The sequence below is a fragment of the Acipenser ruthenus genome, chromosome 22 (genome assembly GCF_902713425.1).
Source record: "Acipenser ruthenus chromosome 22, fAciRut3.2 maternal haplotype, whole genome shotgun sequence".
In the NCBI taxonomy this organism is placed as follows: domain Eukaryota; kingdom Metazoa; phylum Chordata; class Actinopteri; order Acipenseriformes; family Acipenseridae; genus Acipenser; species Acipenser ruthenus.
In genome coordinates, this window is record NC_081210.1 from 25,163,180 (window position 1) to 25,186,088 (window position 22,909).

The 22,909-nt window shown below is 38.3% G+C and overlaps 1 protein-coding gene across 4 annotated transcripts in view; it reads right to left on the reverse strand.

Moving 5' to 3' along the window:
• The window catches only part of LOC117431674 (transcription factor COE1), a 139,707-nt gene that overhangs the window by 107,128 nt on the left and 9,670 nt on the right, over nucleotides 1-22,909 (reverse strand). For all 4 annotated transcript variants that reach the window (XM_058996224.1, XM_058996222.1, XM_058996223.1 and 1 more), the window contains exons 5-6: nucleotides 20,786-20,859; nucleotides 15,297-15,365 (exon numbers count right to left, since the gene is read on the reverse strand). In XM_058996224.1, the coding sequence (XP_058852207.1) occupies nucleotides 15,297-15,365; nucleotides 20,786-20,859 (143 nt within the window). The remainder of the gene's footprint in view (nucleotides 1-15,296; nucleotides 15,366-20,785; nucleotides 20,860-22,909) is intronic.

Sequence of the window (22,909 nt, forward strand, 5' to 3'; positions counted from 1 at the left end):
CACTAGTTCAAGACAGCAACCAATCTAATCACACACACGGCAACTTAAAAAAAAGAAAGCACAAACCAAAGCTCATTTGTTTGGTTACATTATTTCTTTAATTTTTCATGGGGGTGGGTACGAGTGGACCTGACATGCACTGAAATGGAACAGCAGTGTTCGGATGTCACTTCTAACAGAGATAATTCTGTTTTCCACAATATGCGTTTGTTCCTCTGCGTTTGTGTTTCGAGTCATGAATTTTCACCTTATTAAGCTGCGTGCATGATGTAATACTTTATCACCACAGGCAGAAATATACCCGAGTTGTAGAAGGGTAAAAGTTCAAACTGTTCACTAAATAACTCTGAACCTTATGTGCTGTAAACCTGGTGTTTTCCTAAATCTGAGCAAGAGGTTTATCTATCTATCTATCTATCTATCTATCTATCTATCTATCTATCTATCTATCTATATATATATATATATATATATATATTCAGCAGAGACTCATCTAGGTTAAACAAAACATACATATGGAACTAATTTATACAAACTGTAGAACTGGGAAAATATCTATTCCCTGCAATAAAGTATAAACATTAATAATATGCATTAGTCCTGAAATCCTGCTGCTTTCACAGACAGCCGCTTGCTATTACTGATCACACTGTTCACTGCCCCTGTACCAAGAGTATGAGGTGAGGGACTCAAAATATATAATAAACTGTTACTTCATTATATAACTGGCACTTAAAATGAGAAAAAGCACAATGGTAGCAGTGAAGACTAAAACTTTGTTGCATGAACTGAAAAATGTCCCCTATTTAAGAATCTGTATGGAAATTTCTGTGGTCAGCTTAAACTTTAAACCAGGGTGGGCTGAAAATGGTTGTTTTTAGATAAGGCGGGTAATTATTCTTATAACCTTATTTTCTCTCTGTGGAGGTGGCAAAAAAATGGCCCTGGTCCAGGATCCACAAGATTCTGGAAAGAACACACTATTCTGGCAGCTATCTGGAAATCTGCTAAAGGGCTCAGACTTTTTCATTTGACCAGGCCACACAGAATGCTCGCCCTGAAGAGCCCCAGGCAGAATCTCAGACTTCTGAAGCGTCTAGAACAGGAAAACGATTACACTGAAATAAGGATACCTAGGGGAAAAGAAGTTACTGGGTATTGTAAAGCAGCAGCCTTGCCAACATTTACTGCGCTGGTCAGTAGAAGTGCTTAATACCCACACTCTGGGTGACAGTCAGGTTTACTAAGCTTTTGCTTGAATGTAAAGGTTATTTTTTTGCATGTATTTTAATTTCGTTTGTAAATGTTAAGAAAAGTTTTACAGGAGTGCAGAAACCATATTACCTACGCAATGAAATACCAGAGAAAAAACATAAAGGAAAGGTGGGCTGAATCAGCACAAGAACAACACAATCAGTCTCTGCAGGAGGCGGAAATAACCTTCCTGGTGCAAGGAGTTTGGGAAATGGCTTCAGGGTCTAGTTTGTAGCATAAATCCCAAGCGCACCAGTCACTGTCGATTGCAAATAACAAAACAAGCAAAGACAAACCTGTCAACACAGCACCAACAAAATGCGTCTTGAATTGAAATTGTGTTTTACAAAAACTAAATACCAAACTTTACCACTTCATACTGCTACATGGTATCTGTCCCTATAAAGCTTAAATAATGCTTTTCACAAAGCCCCTAATTCAAACAACAATGCAATTTGACACTAGAAGGCCTGATTTAGAGTTTCCTCCTTACTTTTCTTCTCGCAAACTAGGGAGCTCCTTTAGGATCCACAACAATAACAAATGGTCCTGGTGATCAAGTGCATGCTCCTTGTTCAGTTTTAGCCAACAGTTACGTTCAGAATAACTACCTAACTAGTACTTACAAAGCCGAGAGACTTAAAGGAAGAACCCAAGTGGTGCTATTTATTTGGGTTCTTGTGAGTCTTTTGACCACAAACTGCAGTTCCATCCAAAAGTGAAATTACAGAGTGGAAGACCGGGATTTATGAATGAGATATCTTTGGCTGCAAAACATTCCCATTATAGCACTCTGCCACCACAAAACTGCTGTGTAATTGGAAGTAAAACTTCTTCCCATGTACTGGAGGGCTGGCCTTACAGCCAAACAATTTCAAATGGAACTAGTCTAAATGTATAAGATGGCATAACCGCGCCCACCCCCAACCCCCCACCAAGCACCAAAGTGTGGACTGTTACATTCTTTCTTTCTGTGGTAGCATGCAAACCACTTACTAAGCCTAATTAAGAAATGTTCAAGTAGTCAGATTGCTGGTTGCAGTACTCCAATTCCAATTATGCTGGGAACACTATTACTGAAGTCATTTGTTTTTTAGTTTTCAAGCGTTACTCCACAATCTTGTTCTCACCAGAGAGGTGGGAGGAAAAACACTGAAGGAACGAATAAATAAGTGCTTACAAACCCTCAAAGGAGCTGACAGCCAGTTCAATGCTGGAGTGGAGCTTTTAAAATGGCACTTCACAGATCTGAAGAATCTTGCGCTACCCCAGAAATTAAATTATCATATTAAAACCACATTACGAACATTGTAAACAGGATCTTAATTTAAAGTGGGACCTATATTATTATACTCATGAAGTAGTAGCCGTGGAATATGTTTCATAATTAGAAATGATTAGATGGAAATTCATGTCGTTTGTGTATTTCTGAAAGACATTGCAAGAATATCGAGATAATCCCACAGCAATGTTATTAACACCGACATTTGTTTTTCCGTGACATGTGCTGTTCTAAGCATTCACATCCGAGACAGGACTTGTTAATTCAATGCTCAGTGGGACCTCCTGAGCCACAGTCTATGTCATGGCGGTCAGAGGAGCATTGTCTCTGAGGCTCGAATAATTAGGGATGACCAGACCTCGCTGGAAGACCTGACAGCATCTTGGCTTGTAGTGACTGAATCATTTCTAATAGGAAACCAGACCTTGCGGGGGATACTAATTTATTTAACAAAATCTGTACTTTATGTGTGGCACACCAGATTTCCATATAATAATTTCTAATGCATCGACAGGAGGGGTTACTGCAGTATAGCCCAGCAGCAGCACAGAGCCTTGACTCTCTAGAACTGCTTGGCAGTACTTGACAGTTTTTTCAGGGCTGTGAAAGAGTCAGTAACATATTCTCTGACCAACCAGGTTTGTTTGATCTATGCTGCTGTCTCCTGTAAGTTACCCAAGAATGCAATCTCATCAGTGTTAGTCTAAAGGTTATTTATTGGGGCTGGTCTGGAAATCATAATCCTCACCGGCCTCATTTAAATTAAAATATTACAAAAAAATAATAATAATAATCTTAAGAATATAACTCAAGAGAGCTAGTCTTTGTGTGTGTGTGTGTGAAATTGGAAGCTTTTTTCCAGGCTTGGAATAGCAGTAGCGTTTCGAACAGAAGAAACCACTCTGTCTCAGCTTTAAGGTCACCTTTTACTGCTGGAGCCTCGAAACAGAACACTTCTCTGACTGAGCCTTATTGTGCAGGTCCACGATTATTAGGCAGTTCCAGAAATATGGCGATATAGCTGACACTGACAAAAATGTTATCTTTAAAAATGAATACTCAATTATTGGAGGTCACGCAATTTACATAGGTACGTAAAAAGAAATTTCCATGTATAAAGACATTTTAACAAGAAATGGTAATGGTTAGTGTTCTCTTAGACTGTAACCACTGTATAGCGTGAACACCGACATTCTAAGCTGAGCTGCCATTTATTGAGATAATGACCATTGAACTTTGAATCTGATTGGTTGAGATGTGAAAATCGTATTCTACTTTCCGTAGCATCACTTTTTCATCTCTTAATCTTCTTGACCACTGATTTGCTTCCAGTGCCTGCTTCAATGTCTGTCAACCACGTCTTACAAGTTCTCAGAAACTTCCACTGTGCTTTGGGGTCTGGTATTTAAAATTGATTTTAAATCTGGCACATTTTAAAATTGAATTCTTTGACTTTCGTAACAAAACACTAAACGCACAATACCGAATGCACCTGAACATCCTAAAATACGTCTTCAAAAACCAAGTCTTAGGGTTGGAGAGCAGCCTAAATGCGACCATCCATTAAATTTGACAAGCTCTGCATTTTATTTAGACAGAGCTATTAATAATGAATATATTGTGTTTGAATGCATTGCCTTGTGTTAAGGCTTTAAGAATAGGGCCTAGTACAAAATAATACATATTGTATAAAAAGATGAACACTTCAGAAGGAATCTATTACCAGTAAATAAGCAATTAAAAAAACAGTATTCACTTTATATTCACATATATAACAGTTGAAGTACCCACTTTGACAAATACCTTATTGTATCTAGGGCATATAACTTTTTTAAACAAAAAAAAAACTGAGAACACATTTTGTTAAAACGTGTTTTCTAAATAGGCTTAAAAAAAATTAAAACATTAGAGTGAAATGTAATTGCTTGGCATCTAGGCCAATTAAACAAGCCCTCTTCGAGGAATTCCTTGGAGCCATTTCTTCCCCTCCATTTCTCACCGCTGCTCCTGAATCAGTGCCTAGCTGCTCAAGCCTCTACACACACAGCCTAAGCTCCCCCCCCCCACCCCCCTCTCTCAGCTCTCACCACATGTGCAAGAATGTCTCTGCTTTCACTGGCGACAATCTGGAGCCAGAGCCTTTCCGTTTCACGGGAAACTCTGCTATGTGTCGCTAACAACAACACAAACAGTGCCTGCAAGCCCCCCACCCTCCAGCTAACCAACACTCTAAGTACTCGCTTCACTGCCCACACACTGAACTGAGCTGGGCTGGACTTGTAGGAAACACTAATGCTTAATTCACTGCTACCTACAATGACACCACTGAGAAATAAACATCTCGGCACCACAAGCTACTCCGCTCCCTAACAGCCCCCTTCAATGGATTTTGAGTTTGGGACCCCTCCCTTCTTTAGTACTTTGCAGCCACAGTAAATATTGTCATTTTTGTTTCAAATTACTGTGTGTGAGGCCTGTCTCTGCTTGCTTACTTTTAATTCTCCTCTTAGTTCATGGGTGCCAGCTCCTTAGTTCTATACCCAGCAGCCACATCATTTAGGTCATGAGTCTGCTTTTGAAACTTTGTCAACAAGTTGCATTTTGTGTTGAATTTTGTTAGGATTTGGGAAGAAACACAATTATTTTCCCAATGAAAGAATTGGTGAGGAACAAAGAGGAGCTCGGGTCTATAAACAGGAACGAAGCTGGTAGGGGGAGCTGGCAAACAGCCAATGTTTTTAAACAGATTCAACCTCCAAACATTGAGATTGTCAGACAGTGTTAAGGAAATCCCTTGGGTCACCTCCTTCTTGGTCTAGCTAGAGGTAAAAACAACACTGAGACTTAGCCCTCCTTTAAGAGCCACTCTGCAGCTTCTTACAGCCACTTGAGGGGGGCAGAATAAAACAGGTAAAGGGGGAGGGAGGAGGCGGGGGAGTGGGGGGAGACCAGTTCTTAATGAATCACACATCTTTGTTGCCCTGATGTCATCAATTCCTATATTAAAACCAAGCTTGAATCTCTTAAACAAGCACAGCTACGTGCTTGGTTGCCAAAGATTGGAGCTTTGTCTAATCCTTGATAAGTTATGGAAATATGTCAGTCAGTTCCACTTTGTGTAAATATACTTTTTCATTAGCAATATGGAAGACAATTTTGTTTGGAAAATGGCAAAAAAAAAAAAAAAAAATGTAAAAACCTCCCTTTGTATCCCAACAGTGACAGTCTGTTAAACCTACAATTGTGGCCTCTGTCACAAACTGTCCATTCTCTGCTATCACTATAATTCCCTAAGGCAGGTAGACCGCAGTCTAAGGCTGTCAATCAGCTACAGCATTACAGCTCTAGTATAAGCATGAAATATAAACTATTTAAAAATATATGCTGAGACACTGGGTACTATATACACATTAAACTCATGAGTCTCATTAAAACTTTATTGAGGTATAGAACAAATAACAAAACACATTACTAACATTCTTTGCTGCCAAGATTGTATGAGTAAAAGCCTCTTATATAAAAAACCAATGTCCTGTACTTATATATACACATAAAAAGTTCAATTTTAACCGATCTGGTTTGTATTCTAATCCTCAATAAAGTTTAAAATATGGCATTCTACTCTGTAATGCATCTTTTTATTATTACTATTATTATTTAAAACAGCTTTAAAAAAGCCAGTGGCAAATCTATTTTTAAAGACAATTTTAATTAAACACATATTCTAATTCAGTGTTTCGCTCGCAAACGATCCAAACTGTACAAAGTAGTCTATTCATATGTGTGTACTGACCTGGGTCACACTCTGTGGGGGAAAAACCACAACTGGATATTACAACTGGAACCAAACTACTTGCTTAAAAAAAACAATATTTCATCAGCAGAGCCCTTAAAACGTTAACGGTAAGTGGGCATGCATTCTATAAACTGCAATTGCTATTTTAAATTGTATACTATTGCACCATTATGTAAGTTCAACAAATATCACTTCCGCTAAGATTTAGTTTTAGTTATGGCACTCTATCCTTCTAGTCGATTTTAAAGAGTACAGAAACTTTAAACACAGTACGAGTCAGTAATTGAGTCCAGTTATTTGGGTAATGGGAGTGACATCATACAGAAATGCATCCCATAAAAACAAAGGTGATTGGCTGTCGCCATGGAGAGCTGGTAATAAATACCTACACCACTACTAAGAGGGCTTGCACTTCACTCTTACCACCAAAGTTGGAACATCTGGTGAAAACCTGAAATCAATGTTAATATAATCTGATAATAGGGGCTCATTTGTCTGAAGCAATAAAACAGGCCCCTTATGTTTGAATAATTGCTCAAGAATCCTTGCCCAACTAAGGACACAATTTATTATTATTATTATTATTATTATTATTATTATTATTATTATTATTATTATTATTATTATTATTATTACACATAGTAGTCATAGTAGTATAGGTCTCATACTTCTTGATTTTTATATGAACCATTTTTTCTAATAATTGCATTTAAAATTGTGGCTGAAGGGAATTTAGTTAATTATTTTCAATTGTATAAGTTAACTAATAAATTTAATTTATTACCAGTATACCAAAATAGTTTATATATCTCTGTCTCTGGCCCCCAGTAAAGGTGATCCTGTGAAGGACAGAGCTAAGTTACAAATGATTTGAGAAGGCGCTTGTGCACATCTGTGCACTACATGCCCTGTGGCTTCAGTCAAAAGAGGGGGCCTTGCATCTTTTGTATATGTGTTAATCACCAGAACGGGGAAAAGAGGGGGCAGTCCGTCTGTTCTAGAAAATGAAGAGAGGTCGGGTTCTAATAGAAAGATGCTTGAGTCAGAATTAAACACTACCTGACTTTATAATCGTTGGGAAAAAAAGACAGACCTTCAGTAATGAAAACCCACTATGAAAATGAAATTAACAGGAAGAGACCAGGCCGCCAGTAAACTAAATTAGCATCAAATGCAAATCACTGGGTGCTTAATGGTAGAACAGGTGCAGAGAGGCACCCTAAATGAGATAAATGAATAAAACATCCTCCTGCACAAATGTGGAGACTGACACAAAGTCAATGACATGAATAATTCACAAACCCGGGGTCACACTGCCCTGACCTTTCCAAACAGGAAGTGAAATAAAGCAAAGAGCTCACATATGAACGACTCGATACTCTATATTTTGTATTTTATCAAGTTACTGTATAGCGCATCAGGTGCTGTCTGCGTTGGTATAGCCTAGCGGATGGATTTCTCGAGGGGTTCTGCAGATCCTAAATGAGGGATTCATTCAGACTCTCTGTTTTTCACTTTGCCGCGCCCGGTACATGCCAAGCTGTTCTACAGTAAAACTACAAAACAGAAACATTTGGTGACAGGCCTGTGATGCAAGACAGGAACATATTTTTCCCTCCTCAAACATGAACCATTGTATTAAAGCTGGAAATCTGTCAGCTCCATTCCTAACTGAAATAACCAGCCACTGTAGAACTCCATCTTATTGTTTTTTATTTGATTTACAGCGCTAGTATTTCGAAGCTCAATGGAATCGCAACATGTCCAGTGTCCAGTGGATTTGAATAACTGAATATGTAACACAGTAAGCCCTGTTTACATTACTGTCAGAAAGACCTATTTTTCTTGACCCTACACCCACTATAATTGATCTTGTTATTAAAATAAATCACCTAATTAAAAAATCCATTATGAAAGTTCAGAGTTCCAAAACAGTATTATTATTATTATTATTATTATTTTTATTATTATTATTATTATTATTATTATTAATTAAACGGCTGTGTTTGCTTAAAAATACCAAAAGCAGCAAATAAATAAACTATTCTCCTGAAGTTACAAACCAGAAAGAGGGAACAGTGTCCAAATCTCGCTCCTCCTATTTGGTCTATTTAGAGAAAACAGGGTTTTTGGAACCCAAAGATGTTTTCTAAACAATGACACAAAGACAATAGCTTACTACAAAGATTACTGGAATGCCACATCATCACAAAGGTATAACTGATACATAATGACCATGCCAGTCAGATCTAATTATTGCAGTGGATTTATGCAAGCTAATTACAATGTGGTACAATTGGACTAACATACAAAATGATTTAAGTGGTTTATGAGACATGAAGCACTCAAGATAAAACCAGAATGTATGCCATATTGCTCGTGGATTGTGACTTTACGTTGTGGTTTATTTTATTTTATTATTATTTTGTTTTTTAATGAAACGCAACTCCCTCTTGTACATCCACTTCAATAACGCGGTAGACCAAACACTATTAATTTGTTTAGAGCTGACTTGGGATATTGGGTTTGTGTGTAAACTCTTATTCCCTCAGTGGAATCTGTATGGAAGTCCAGCTGGTTTGAATTTGCAGACTAACAGTTGTCCCCCGTCTCAGAGTGCTAAAGAAAATAATCTCCCCAATCTATGACTAGACGCTTTTTTTTGCTTTTTTTAGTTTTTTTACCAGTGAGAACTTGATCGCCTGGTAATTAAAGCAATTCCTTGAGCAGGGAAATCTTGTTTAAATTAAAGCAAACAACGGAATGGATTAGTGGGAAAATGTCCCGGTTGTAAAAAAACTTACCTCTCCAAACAGTTTTGCATACACCAAGCCCTAATGCAGCAGCAAATTTGATGATGGCTTAAGAAGGAAATCTATATCCTTTTTCCATTCTAGGACCTGGGAAGCCAGTTCTATGATGTATGTCTTTGTTAGGCTGGCAAGACTACCTACATATCTTTGTATATATACACGTTTCAGCATTCATACATTTGCACTATAGGGATGGTGTTATAAAAAGCAGTAGTTTAATAGTTCATTGTATGTTGTATTTCATTGTCTGCACCTAATAAAACAGGAGTGGTTGTTTAAAAAAAAATCTTCAATATCGCATATTATGTTTTTTCCATCAAAGATATACTCAAGACCTTGGTGATATGGCTGTTACCCCAGAGATTGAAGAGCACAGTTTTCAAACTGAACAATTAGCACCACTGGTACTAATTGACACCTAACTCTGTAGGCAACTGAGAGCTGGAGGCAAAAGAGCAAGGATTTTGAGCCAGGGGCTTGTTGGGAGGAGTACTTCCATTGTGACATTCTCAGCTCAGATACAAATAAACGATCGCATACGGAAAAACAAAGTGTACCCAAATGAAGCAAATACTAAACCATAAACCTGAAGAACTCAGATGTTTTCTTTTTCTGATGTACTTTGCATAGATCCTATAGATGTGTCACAAACAGACTAAATTGACCCTTGATGTTAAAGTGATAACGAGAAAGATTAAAAGCATGAAATATACTTTAAAGACAACAATCACGCAAATAAAACATCTGCTTGTCCAAAACAACCCCCCGCCCCCCCCCCGCCCCCCCCCCCCCGCCAGCCTCCTGTTGAAATGAAATATCACACAGCCTGTTGACTGCAGCATTATCTGTGTATTTAACAGGAAGAGGGGATCAGCTCATTCAACTCCTGCCTGGGCCTCTCAATTGACCTGATTAGTTCAACACCCAGCTCTTATGAATGACACCTTATCTTGAGAAAGAAGGAAAAACTTCCTTCCTTAAGGAGACAGCAGCGGTGTGTGCCCGTCCCAGAGGCAGAGGGGAGCAGCCAATTGGTAGCCAGGTCTGGGAGACCCAAACAAGCGATACATGATTGGATTTCATGTCCCAGGGACACAGAATGATCATTGTGTGATCTGATCGGTCTTGGTGGGCCAGAGGCAATGGGGGGGTGGGGAGAACAGCACACAGCCGAATGCATGCACCTCTTTTGGAGTCAACCAGCCAGATGATGGGATTGCTGACAGTGAGCTGCATATCATTAACCCTTTATTAACTTAAAGAAAGGTGCACGGTAAAGGTTGAAGCATCCCGTTTATTTTTTCTTTGTTTGAAATTAAATACATGTATTCTCTGGAGGTAGATGTTATCTGCAAGAAATGCAATTCTAAGCAGCTGTTAAATAACTTTTCTTGAAGGAGTCCAAGGATCATATGAAATATAACAGAACCAGAGTGGTATGTCCTTCTCATCCTCTTCCTGTTCTTTAATGTCATTTCTAACATACAGTACACATTAAGTTCCCCTGCTTTTAGCATTTGCAGATCACACAGGATTCAACATAAAGCTATGAGACACTGTTAGTATCAATGTAATCAATCTTATGATTTTCAACATTATGGAGCCAAAAACCTTTAATTCAGAAACACCATATGCCAACATAAACTTAAATTTTTAAAAAAAAAAACATTTACATATTATGCAAGAAACAAATCTACATTTTTTTGATGTACTGGGATGTGCATTTTTATTAAACTGAGCCTGAGAAGTTGTCAAAGATTAGCCACAAAATACTCATGACCTAATTAGCATTGCATTTATTAAGTATCATCAGTTTGTTTTTAGATTGAACCCCAGATGTTCACAGAGCTATGGGGAAAAAAAAGGCTTGCCAACAATTATCAGTGCCAAGCTGCAGCACAGAGGACCCTGATACCTTTGGGAAGTCCCACGGTACCCCACAGCAACAGAGAGAGAATCACGTGGCTATTGATGTATAATGCTAATGGAGAAAACATATATACCTTGCATTAAAAGAAATCTCCTTTGTATGAAAAATAGCTTTGCCTTATACAAAAGTGCTCACCGCCAAAACCAAGGGAAGCTTTTAAAATCTGATTTACTGCCAAAAACATATCAAAGTTTGGGTGGGTGGGTTTAGCTTCACTGAAGCTTATTCCAGACGCCAGCCTACGATTTTCCCAAAGATCACATAGTCCCTTACATATAAACAAACTCAGAAAATTTACCGGGAAGAAGAGCACTCGGAAAATCAGTGTAATCTGACTCACAAACAAACAGCTTTATTCCTTTATTGCTCTGTGGTTCACCAGAAGGGGGGCAGGGTACAAAGCCTCAATAAATGACCAGCCTTTTGACACAATACACATAGATATTGTATATACATGATATATTTGTTAAAACCCAAGAGCAACAGAAAGGAAGGAAGCATACAAAGTAAAAAAGGGAAGCCTCCAGCCAAAAGGACTTAATGGAGATGTAATCTGTTGAGGTCTGTACTGTGCAGCACATCACAGCCCTTGTTGCAACCCCATTCCAACGTCGCGCATGAGCCCTCCACCATGCAGGGTTGTGTTGATGGAATTGGAAGGAAGGGGTAAAAAAGAAACACAAATGGCAACAACAAAGTGTCAATAAAAACAACCCGAAACTGAAATAACAAGAGGAAAAAAGGGAAAGTGGAGAGGCATCTATTCAATGTCACTAGCCTTTTGTGTCCACGTCAATGAGTTGGGATTAAGGTATTTGAAATAATCTTATTGAGAGCGCGTCAAAGAGAGTGAGAGGCTGCTCCATGGCATATGGCAGAGCAGCAGAAGCTATCCTTTTAACACCTCTGCTTTTATTCCTAAAGAGCATTGCTTCACTTAGCTGCACAGCACACTTATCCTGGACATATCTGTGTGGAGTCAAAAGTTTAATTTGTTTTCCTTGCAAAAATGAACCAATATCAGCTTTTTTAACCAATATTTACTTTTTGTAACACAAAGAAACAACTTAAGAGTCCCAAAATTTATTTTTATAACCGGGTCTTGTGTATGGTACTGTTTCTCATGCCGTGTACCGACCAGAACTTTGCACTGAGACACACCCGTTCCTCTTTCCCATCTACCGACAGTGTATGTACTTGAAGTACGCTCGGTATTTGCTGTGTTCTTTGGTACTCAGTACAGATTTAGATATCAGAAACAATTTAAATAAACTAGTGCTAGAGGATAATTTGTAAGGATGTCTGGATTCCATGATATGAGTTAAAAGGCTGCAAACCTGTAGAGAACCGGAATATAATTTGTATTTGTTGTTTTACAGAAGTAAAAGCTGTAATTATAACTGCAAGGGGTTCAAGTCATCTTGAGCAAAAGTCACAATGCTTCAAGACAACAACAAATATTGGATTTGTCCTTTTAACTATATAATAAGAGAACATTAGTTACCTTTATCATTCTACAATGCCTATGTTTTGCTAGTGTTACCTATCCTGCTGCTTAATCTAATTAGGAAATCACTCTCATTAGTCATCTGGAAGAATTAGTGCTATCCATGCTAATTACTCCTGTAAAATCTAATAATGTCTTTGAAACAAGAACAGCCTAATGAGGTTTTATTTATTGAACTAAATTATGTCAAGAGAAGAAAAGGGTTGGAAATTTTATTTTTTAATCTTTCCTGGGATCATATAATTTATAATTGAGTCAGTTTCTGTGGGCAAGTTGTTTGTTTGTCGCAAAATTAATATCTGCAGGAAATTAACTATTTCTTTCAGAATGGAAAATTATCCTTTAGATTGTAAACCTACAAAATGAGGCAGATTGTTTGACCCTGTTCTTTTCTTTTTCTTTTTTTTACCATGGGTATCTGTAGAAATGTGCATGGTAACCGAGAAAATAAAGAACGAAAAAATAGCCAGGCATCCTTTATTAATCCAGCATTTATTTTACATGGACTTCTGTTATACGGCTACAGCTGTTTGACAGAGCACTTTAACAATTTTGTGTCACTGAACTAGAAGCTGCTCTAGCACATGGATACACAAAGCCAGGTAGCGTGACCCAATTTTAGGACACAGCCCAAGGTCCACAGTCCACAGGACAGCTGATCCACAGGGCTGCACATTTATTAGGCATTCAAGCAGAAGCCAAGGTCAAATCTAAATCAACAGATCCACTTTCAAATTAACTGAAAAGTTAAAAAAAAAATCATTTAGTTTAGGAAATGCTTAGAATTGTTGGAAAAACCAGAAGAAGAGGGAGGCTATGAAGAGAGAGAGAGAGAGAGAGAGAGAGAGAGAGAGAGAGAGAGAGAGAGAGAGAGAGAGAGAGAGAGAGAGAGAGAGAGAGAAGCCACTAATAATACATATTGAGAGACATGTTTTCAGAGTCATTGATCTGAGAATGGTTGGTCCTTACTGTGTACTGTTCAGTATGCAAGATTTTAATTTAAACAATTATTTTTAATATTTAAAAACAAAAACAACAACAAAAAACAAGCCAAATGGTCAAAGCAACCCAATAACTCTTATAAACAAACTCATGTACATACCACACAAGTACAAATAAAAAATAAGTTTTGGTTGCTCATAAATTCTTTGAACCACTTTGATATTTTTTTTTTTTTGTTATTATTCTGCCTGACACAGCATGTACTGTAGCACTAGCCACAGAAAGCCCAGAAAGGCACAATTAGGGAGAATGCAAGCTAAACCATTCTTTAAGTATGATGAGTCGACAACAAAGGAGAGGAGGAAACTAGCTCCATTGCTTTCCCTGCAATCCTGGAAGGCTTGTCTCACTATTAACTGGCTTTGGTTTTGCTGGTGTCTATGTGACCCTGGTTTTTACTTGGTCATTGTGGTGATGCCTCAGAAAAAACAGTGTGGCACCCCTGGAGATGCCCATTTGGTGCCATTTCACCGCCAATTTCTGATTAAACTGATCACTGTAGGTGAATTGAGATAAAGAGCTTCCCATGGAACCCGCTTGCCCATACGCCATACCAGCTGGGAATGAACCAGATAACTTCTGCATTAAATAAGCTTCAGCTCAAGAAACAGTCGTTTATTGTTAGTCTTCCTACATTCACTCTGCTGTACGATCTTCACTGTTGTGTCTAAAATAATGGCAAATAAAACAAAATAAAAAAAACAATTTCATTTTTATTTCTTTAACTGCCTATAGTATATGCTAACAAGTAGGCCTGAAAAACAAGTGAGGTTGGCCCCAGGGCTATCGCCTGCTGTTGTTCAACAGACCATTAGCCATGTGAGTTTTATTAACTAGAGCTGCGTAAACAGCTTCCTCTCCTCGTTATAATGCTTGGGGTACTGCCACATGTATATACACTACTAATTTAGCAGTGAAACAAACTCCCTGCTTCCACTGTTAAATTGTGATTGTACAGAACGCACACAAAGTGCATACGCGCAGCACCTCCATACGTAACTACAGAAAAACACTACATAAGACATAAGACGTTCGATAAGACACCTGTTTAACAGTCATATTGTTATCATATCAAATTACACCGTGAGGAAGTCGTTAAAGCAGTGACGCTCATAACTACTACCGAAAATAAAAATAAAAAGCGTGCCTAGTGAAAGTGTGTTGACTTTATAGTGCACTTTGAGCAAATCACCAGTGCTGAACCCAGCATGACGTGAAAGCAGTCAATGTATACACATTAAACATACCTGTCACACTTTACAATAAATGCCAGATGATATGAAACAGTCATGGGGTGTTCATATGAATTAGTTTGTAAATTACGATTCATTGGAATTCAATGGAATTTCTTAGGAATGAATAGCTCAGATGTAATTACATGTTACTGAACTGATATTCTGTCACTTGTTTCCTGACAAGCATCTCAAAGCTCTTCTTGAATTATAGCCCAGTCTCAAGGACTATCTAAACTGTTGTTGAACAAAGACACTACTTGGCTTCCTGGAGCTCCACGGCTTTCACTCTATTGTCAACCTCCATAGAACAGCACATCCACCAACTGGTAGTGAACGGTAATTCTTACAGGCCTTGTAAATCATTATAAGCCGCCACCAAGGCACATCCGACAACATCAAGAAACTCCACCCAGGAGCTGCAGCAGCCCAGGAGCAGGTGCTGCATCAGAAAGCACTAGTAATAATGAAGGCCCTTACCTGTCAATTATCACAGGGTCCGAGGGCGTCTCGTTCCGGTTGCCACAGCTCTTCTTGTCGCAGCAGCGGCTGGGAAGAGGGAAGGAGGGAAAGGGGGCAGATTAGTACAGCAGCGCATATGGCACAAATTATCCCAGTCAGAAGGAACAGGTACCAATTAAAGGGACGGCTGTTTCTGCTTATTGTGAATTCACAGTCTTCACCTGTAAATGGGGCTGAGGATAAGCAGCTACTCTCAACCCATTATTGTCACATGTGGGTTAATTACCAGATTACAAAGGTGTTTCTTCCTAGGAATAGCTTGTTCTTAATGAGAGGTAAAACAGGGGTGAGGGGTGAGAGGGGAGTGGGGGGGGCTGGAAAGATTGCAAGGGTCTGACTTTTACCTGAGGCAGGTACCCCCCCCCCCAACACACAGGTACACCTACCTCCACCCTCCCCACCTTACACAAAGAAAAGAATGGAGCGCTCTTGAACAGCAGGGAGTACCCTACTTCTCACATTACGCCAGCACAGATGGTATGAATGAGACCAGAATAGAAGCTGACATCTAAAACCACCAGCATTGTCGCATTCTGTATACGTGTGTGCTATCTAGGCTGGACTCGTTTTATATTGGGCGTATTTTACATTAATGTTTATGTTGCATCAGTAAAGCATTATTTTCTTAAAAAAAAAAAAAAATTGAAAATGATTTCTTTAATTTAGAATTCCATTTCTTTTTCAAATCTATAAAATATAATATATGTATATTTTTCTTTCCACATGTTGTGCTAAAAACATTCAAGGTTTGTTATGTGATAATAGCCTTTTACAACACACACACATGTTATTAATAACTTTTACCACATACCACGTTTGTTAACAGTGATCCTTTACTGGGAGTATTAGATGAAAAAGACGCATACATTGTGCCAATAAACATACGTAGAGCTTCAGGTTGTAGATTGAAAGGACTACTTGAAAAATGGGTTGCTTTTAAAGATGTCTAAGTGTGTGTGTTTGAGGTGGGGGATAAGAAAAAACTATGCCAGCATTTTTTTTAAAAAGCCTAACCAAACCCTGTAAACTGTGCCTTTCTTTTGTGAAGTTGCACAGTGAAGTGTCTTGGCACACACACCAGGAAAGGCACTCCTGTATTGAAGTGGTGCTGATTATCACTGCCAATTGTGGTACTGATACAGCCAGCTCCTGCATCCATGCAGCTAGCCACGTACTACGAGGGTTTGTAATTTACTGACACAATGGCTCACAAAACAATGTTCCAATTGGTTAGTATGTCCTGTGAGTAAATACAGACGTGCTCAAATTTGTTGGTACCCCTCCACAAAAAACAAAGAATGCACAATTTTCTCTGAAATAACTTGAAACTGACACAAGTAATTGGCATCCACCATTGTTTATTCCATATGTAATAGAAATCAGACTTTGCTTTTGATTTTTTATTCAACATAATATTGTAAATAATAAAACAAATGAAAATGGCATGGACAGAAATGATGGGCAATCACTGCAATCAAACGTTTTCTGTAGCTCTCAATGAGACTTCTGCACCTGTTAACAGGTAGTATGGCCCACTCTTCCTGAGCAAACTGCTCCAGCTGTCTCAGGTTTGATGGGTGCCTTCTCCAGACTGCAAGTTTCAGCTCTTTCCATAGATGTTCGATAGGATTCCGATCAGGACTCATAGAAGGCCACTTCAGAATAGTCCAAAATTTTGTTCTTATCCATTCTTGGGTGCTTTTAACTGTGTGTTTAGGGTCATTATCCTGTTGGAGGACCCATGACCTGTGACTGATACAGAGCTTTCTGACACTGGGCAGTACGTTTCGCTCCAGAATGCCTTGATAGTCTTGAGATTTCATTGTGCCCTGCACAGATTCAAGGCACCCTGTGCCAGGCGCTTCAAAGCAGCCCCAAAACATAACCGAGCCTCCTCCATGTTTCACTGTAGGTATGGTGTTCTTTTCTTTGAAAGCTTCATTTTTTCGTCTGTGAACATAGAGCTGATGTGACTTGCCAAAAAGCTCCAGTTTTGACTCATCTGTCCAAAGGACATTCTCCCAGAAGGATTATGGCTTGTCAATATGCATTTTAGCAAATTCCAGTCTGGCTTTTTTATGTTTTTCTTTCAAAAGCGGAGTCCTCCTGGGTCTTCTTCCATGGAGCCCACTTTCGCTCAAAAAGCGTCGGATGGTGCGATCAGAAACTGACGTACCTTCACCTTGGAGTTCAGCTTGTATCTCTTTGGCAGTTATCCTTGGTTCTTTTTCTACCATTCGCACTATCCTTCTGTTCAATCTGGGGTCGATTTTCCTCTTGCGGCCGCGCCCAGGGAGGTTGGCTACAGCTCCATGGACCTTAAACTTCTTAATAATATTTGCAACTGTTGTCACAGGAACATCAAGCTGCTTGGAGATGGTCTTGTAGCCTTTACCTTTACCATGCTTGTCTATTATTTTCTTTCTGATCTCCTCAGACAACTCTCTCCTTTGCTTTCTCTGGTCCATGTTCAGTGTGGTGCACACAATGATACCAAACAGCACAGTGACTACTTTTCTCCATTTAAATAGGCTGAATGACTGATTACAAGATTGGAGACATGTGTGATACTAATTAAAGAAACTAATTAGTTTGAAATATCAATATAATCCAATTATTTATTATCTTTTCTAAGGGGTACCAACAAATGTGTCCAGGCCATTTTAGAATATCTTTGTAGAATAAGCAATAATTCATCTCTTTTCATAGCTACTTTGCTTTATTCTATGACATACCAAAGGCATGCAAGTATACATGATAAAATAGCTTTTAATTTCATCACTTTTCAGGAGGAATGAAGCATTATTTCAATGAGCTGTAAGGGTACCAACAAATTTGAGCACGTCTGTAGGTGAAGACTACTCTCATTTAGCATATCCAATCTGCTCCATTCAGACACATGATGGAAAAGTATTTGATGAGGACCCGTGCAATTTTAAATAACCCTGGGAAAAAAGATATATATTATTTATCAGCAGAGAAATGTTATGCTTGTCAGTATTTCCTTCCTTCCTTTTGGATTATTACTCATCCCAGTCCATCAGCAAAAGCAGAAGAGGGACTGTTTTAAGTTTCAGTCATTTTAACAGTGGAGGTGAATTTGTGAAGCTCTTTGAAATTAATTGTTTTTGGTGACATTGACATGAAATGATAAATTTCAACTGAGAAAAAAAAAAGTGTTATTTGAAAACGTTTGCTATTCACATTTTTTTATTCTTTTTTCCCCAGTGTTTGACAATCAGGAGTTTTGTCCTATGGAGGCAAGCTGGCTTGGCACCATATGGCTAATGGTAGCAAGCAGCAATTAGCAGCACTGATTAATGGGGAACAGACTCTAATTTTATGCTTATAATTGAGACTGCATTTTCACCCTCAGTGCAGAATCAGCACATCCAAACTTGAAGCTGCAGGAATAGAGAGGACTAGAAGAGAGAGAGAGAGAGAGAGAGAGAGAGAGAGAGAGAGAGAGAGAGAGAGAGAGAGAGAGAGAGAGAGAGTGTGTGTGTGTGTGTGTGTGTGTGTGTGTGTGTGTGTGTCTGACAACTGGGTAAACATTACTGTATAAGCATGGAAAAAAACACCATGTACTGTACAGCATGGTTGCACTTTGTAAGAATAAAAAAAAAAATCCAACCCTGTTTTAGTGTGATATGTAGCTAAAGCTCATATCTGTTCATGCAACTGTACTATTCTCTTTATTATATTTTATCCCTGTCCTGTTTAAACATGGAGGGATGAGTACTCGCTCCAAGTCTGTTCATTTAAATATTAAGTGCCGTACCTGCTTTCAATTTGCAATTTAAAATACTGCACTGTTTTATAATGCTAGTTTTAGATCCATAACTGAATTTTTATACCAGCTTTAGTGCAAGGTCATTTTGTGAAATGCCACTGCTGTGTAAAATCCGTACTGGCATCGCTGTGTATTCCAATACTGCAAAACAAGGATTTTTTTAAAGAACAACAAGGCAAATCTTGATTCTGTATAGGATCATAAGCCCTTTTCTGCATTTCTGAAGTCTGACAATGTATAGCAATGCATATCGAATGTGTAGTGCCTACAGTATAACAAGCCAGCTTGCTGAGCTCAGTTAATTTATTACATGAAAAATAACACGAAAATCAAAACTGACTTGAAAGTTCTTCCTTGTCCTAATTAGGCATGGATCAGTTGGATATTTTTAGGAGAGAACTGTTCAAATGTTCCCTAGCATGCTTAAAAATAGATAAGAGTCTATCTTCACAACCCAGTTTTTAAGAGAGAAATTCATCTTTTGGTTTTAATTATAGGTGCAACACTTTATAGCAACTCATCTTCCTCTCCTCTCCTTTGAAAAGGATGTGGGGGTTTCATGGGTAGCGATTCTGGGAGCACTGCGTACCGTACAGTAATTACAGGGGACACTTTGCCACAGAAGACAGCCCTCACTTTGAAACTAGAGGCTGCCATCATTAAACACGAAAGGCACTACTGTTGGAAATATGGGGGTTCTCAGTCCCTCCCTTCTTGTAAAACCATCACACTGTATACTGTAGATCTGTAATAAGTGTATACGCCTAGAGTCTAGAGAATAAAACAATCATTAAAAAACTGAAACCCGAGGTCTTATGAAACTCATCCCACAGATGGTGAGATTAAAAGAAAATCTGGTTGAAGTACAAATAGGAGTGGAGAAAGTTCAGTATGTTAATCTATTGCCATATTTTTTTATGTGCTCATTAAGTGATTGCAATATGAGGGATGCAAAGCTGAGAAGGCTCTCAAGGTTGGCCCAAGTAAATTCAGTATTAATATTCAGATTCATATTTTGGAACACCTGGTTAACATGAGACAAAGGTTCCGGAATAATTATTCCAAAAACCTCCTCAATAGGAAATCATCTTTACACTTTACTGGATCTCATTGTGGAATGAAACATGTGATACATTTAACTATTAATGACTGAAAAGGCAGTTTCCTGATTGTCGGCGATGGTGAAATTTTCCAAGCTAATTTCGATTGTTATAACTAAAAACACATTGTAAAAAAACACAGGCCAGTTTACAGCAGGGGGTTCTGTTGTCTATAAATTGAAACCCGAAGAGTCTGCAATGGGTTATTGCACAATTTGCATTGATCCGACTTGTGTCCAGTGGTGGTATTCTTTACTGTATAAACTTGATATCTGCTGAGACCCAAAGCTGCAGATAAATGTTGAATATATGATTTCAGGCTTGTAGGGTTTTCAAATCTCTGTATGTTTTTCAAAGGAAATACATACAGAGTGCATTTATAATTTACAAATAGTACCCCCCCCCGCCCAAAAAAACACCTTTTTGTATTTTTTTAAGTTGTACGTTGTTTTGTTTAATAGCAGACAAAGAAACTTTTTTTTTGCCAAAAGGCATTATTTGTTTTCCTTTGTCATAAAAAAAAAGCTTCATTAAAAACCAATATAACGTCTTACCTGCACATTATTTCGTGTGTGAGTAAAACACGGCACATTTCAGGATTTTTGTCTTGTCCTTCATAAATAATAGCCTGGAAAAAAAAGAACATTTTTATTAAAGTCAACTTTGCTGCAGCTCCACCACTGTAAATACAGGGAAACCTGGTTCCAGACAATTATTTGTGGGTACAATTTCATTTTTAATATACTTTTTTTCTATCAGGGAGGAGTGTATTCGGTGAATAAACTGTAAAGAACTGCCTCAGAACTTGTGATATGGTTTTAGGGTTACTAACTTACAACATCAAAAGCTATTGTTGAAGCATCTTTCCTTTAATGAAACAAAGTGCTTTATAGTACAAACAAATAGTTTACGAGAACCCTTGAGACTGTTTTAGAATGATACAGGGCATCCAAATATTAAGAAACATTAGTGAAAGGAGAAAAAAAAGAGCAAGCCACAGCATTACCAATAATGACAGCACAATGGATTTAGGACAAATTTGTATCGTGAATACAGAAAGACGCGTTACTGATATGGTACCAAGGCACAAGAATAATGTTTATGCCATTTACATGCCATTGTAATGTGGATGTCAAAATCGACACAGTTATCCCTGTGGTACTATTCTATCTGTGCTGCTGTTATTGCCCCAGAGTACCAAACCATTACATAGCTACCATGATACCACTGCATGGCCATTGAATATCATTGGGTAAGAACCTATTTGTGGATAAAGGTTTGTGCAACCCTGCTTTCAAAGAAAGCCAGGCTTTTTCCTTAACTATTTTGGTACAGTTGCATGTTCAAAACTCATTCATTTGTAAAGCCCCTTGCACCTACGTTCTGCACTTGTTGTCTTTGTAAGCCCCATCTCCGCTGGAGCGTGTTTTGATTGTAAATTTGAAAGAAGGTGAGAAGTTTATCATTTGTTTGTCACGGTAACTATGCTTCCTCCACCCCCTCCCCTTCCCCTTTTCGTAGTTTCAAGCTAGCAACCAGCTCTGCTGAGAAAAACAGACTTGATGAGATTAAAATGAAATTTATTACTTCTGGCAGAAAAAGGTCCATAACTGACCACATGTGTCATGGGAATCATGCGAGCTGTCCCAGCATTTCTGGCAGCGAGGGATCCGTTCACATGCTCTTTTTAACATACTGTATGGAAAGCATTAAATAAGTAAAAAAAAAAAAGCAATAGCAGCCTTTCTATTCAACACATTTTACAAACATATTTACATTTTAATAACATCTTACTAGTTCTAGTGACACAAGGATATTCAACGTGGGAGAACTAAGAAAACAGACAACATCAACACAAGGGTGATGTTGTAGTTCTGAATAGTGCACGTAACTTGGCTTGTTTGTTTGGTATTAGTTGAATTGGTTTAAAAGCACAGGGGAAATAACTCACATTAAATGTGCTAAGTACACTGCATTACAAGATGCACACTAGGTAGCAATCAGCAGGAATGCATTGACATCACTTATAATGTATACAGTGTTTTAATTAGAGAGGGGTTACAAAAGGATGCAAGACTGTATTAACAGATGCAATGACTGTGATGTTTATGCGTTTTCACAGCACTCAGTGGTAATAAAATGAGATTATGTAAAAGTGAAAAAGCGGTGGTGCCATACAAATAGTAAGAAACATTCTTTTGGAACCTTTTTTCTAGTTTTCAAATGTTATCTTTTTTTTATTGCTTGTCAGTTGCAAAATGAAGTGAACTTAGTACTGGAGTAAAAAAAAACGAGCCTGTCTCTAAATCACGTACTTAGCAGTATGAGTATTTGTAAATATAGATATGAACAGCATCCTTAAGCCTTTATCTATATGTAAAAGTATATATACTGTGTATATATAAATGTTCTTACAATGCTGCTGTTATGTTTCCAGCTTTTACTGAACGCTTGAATATTTATATCACTCTGTATGTTTCAGTCAAATGAAGCAACTATTTACTAAGCGGGTGCTGTGGAGCTGTTTGCTGTGTCTGTTTTGAGCAGTGCAATCGTATTTATGTGCATTCACACTGTAACTACTCTAGCGTATAAAGCCCCAAACAAACGAGTGTATGTTGTACTGGAGGGAGCAGTTGGGCTGCCAGACTGGGCTCATACTGAGCCATCTGGCCTGG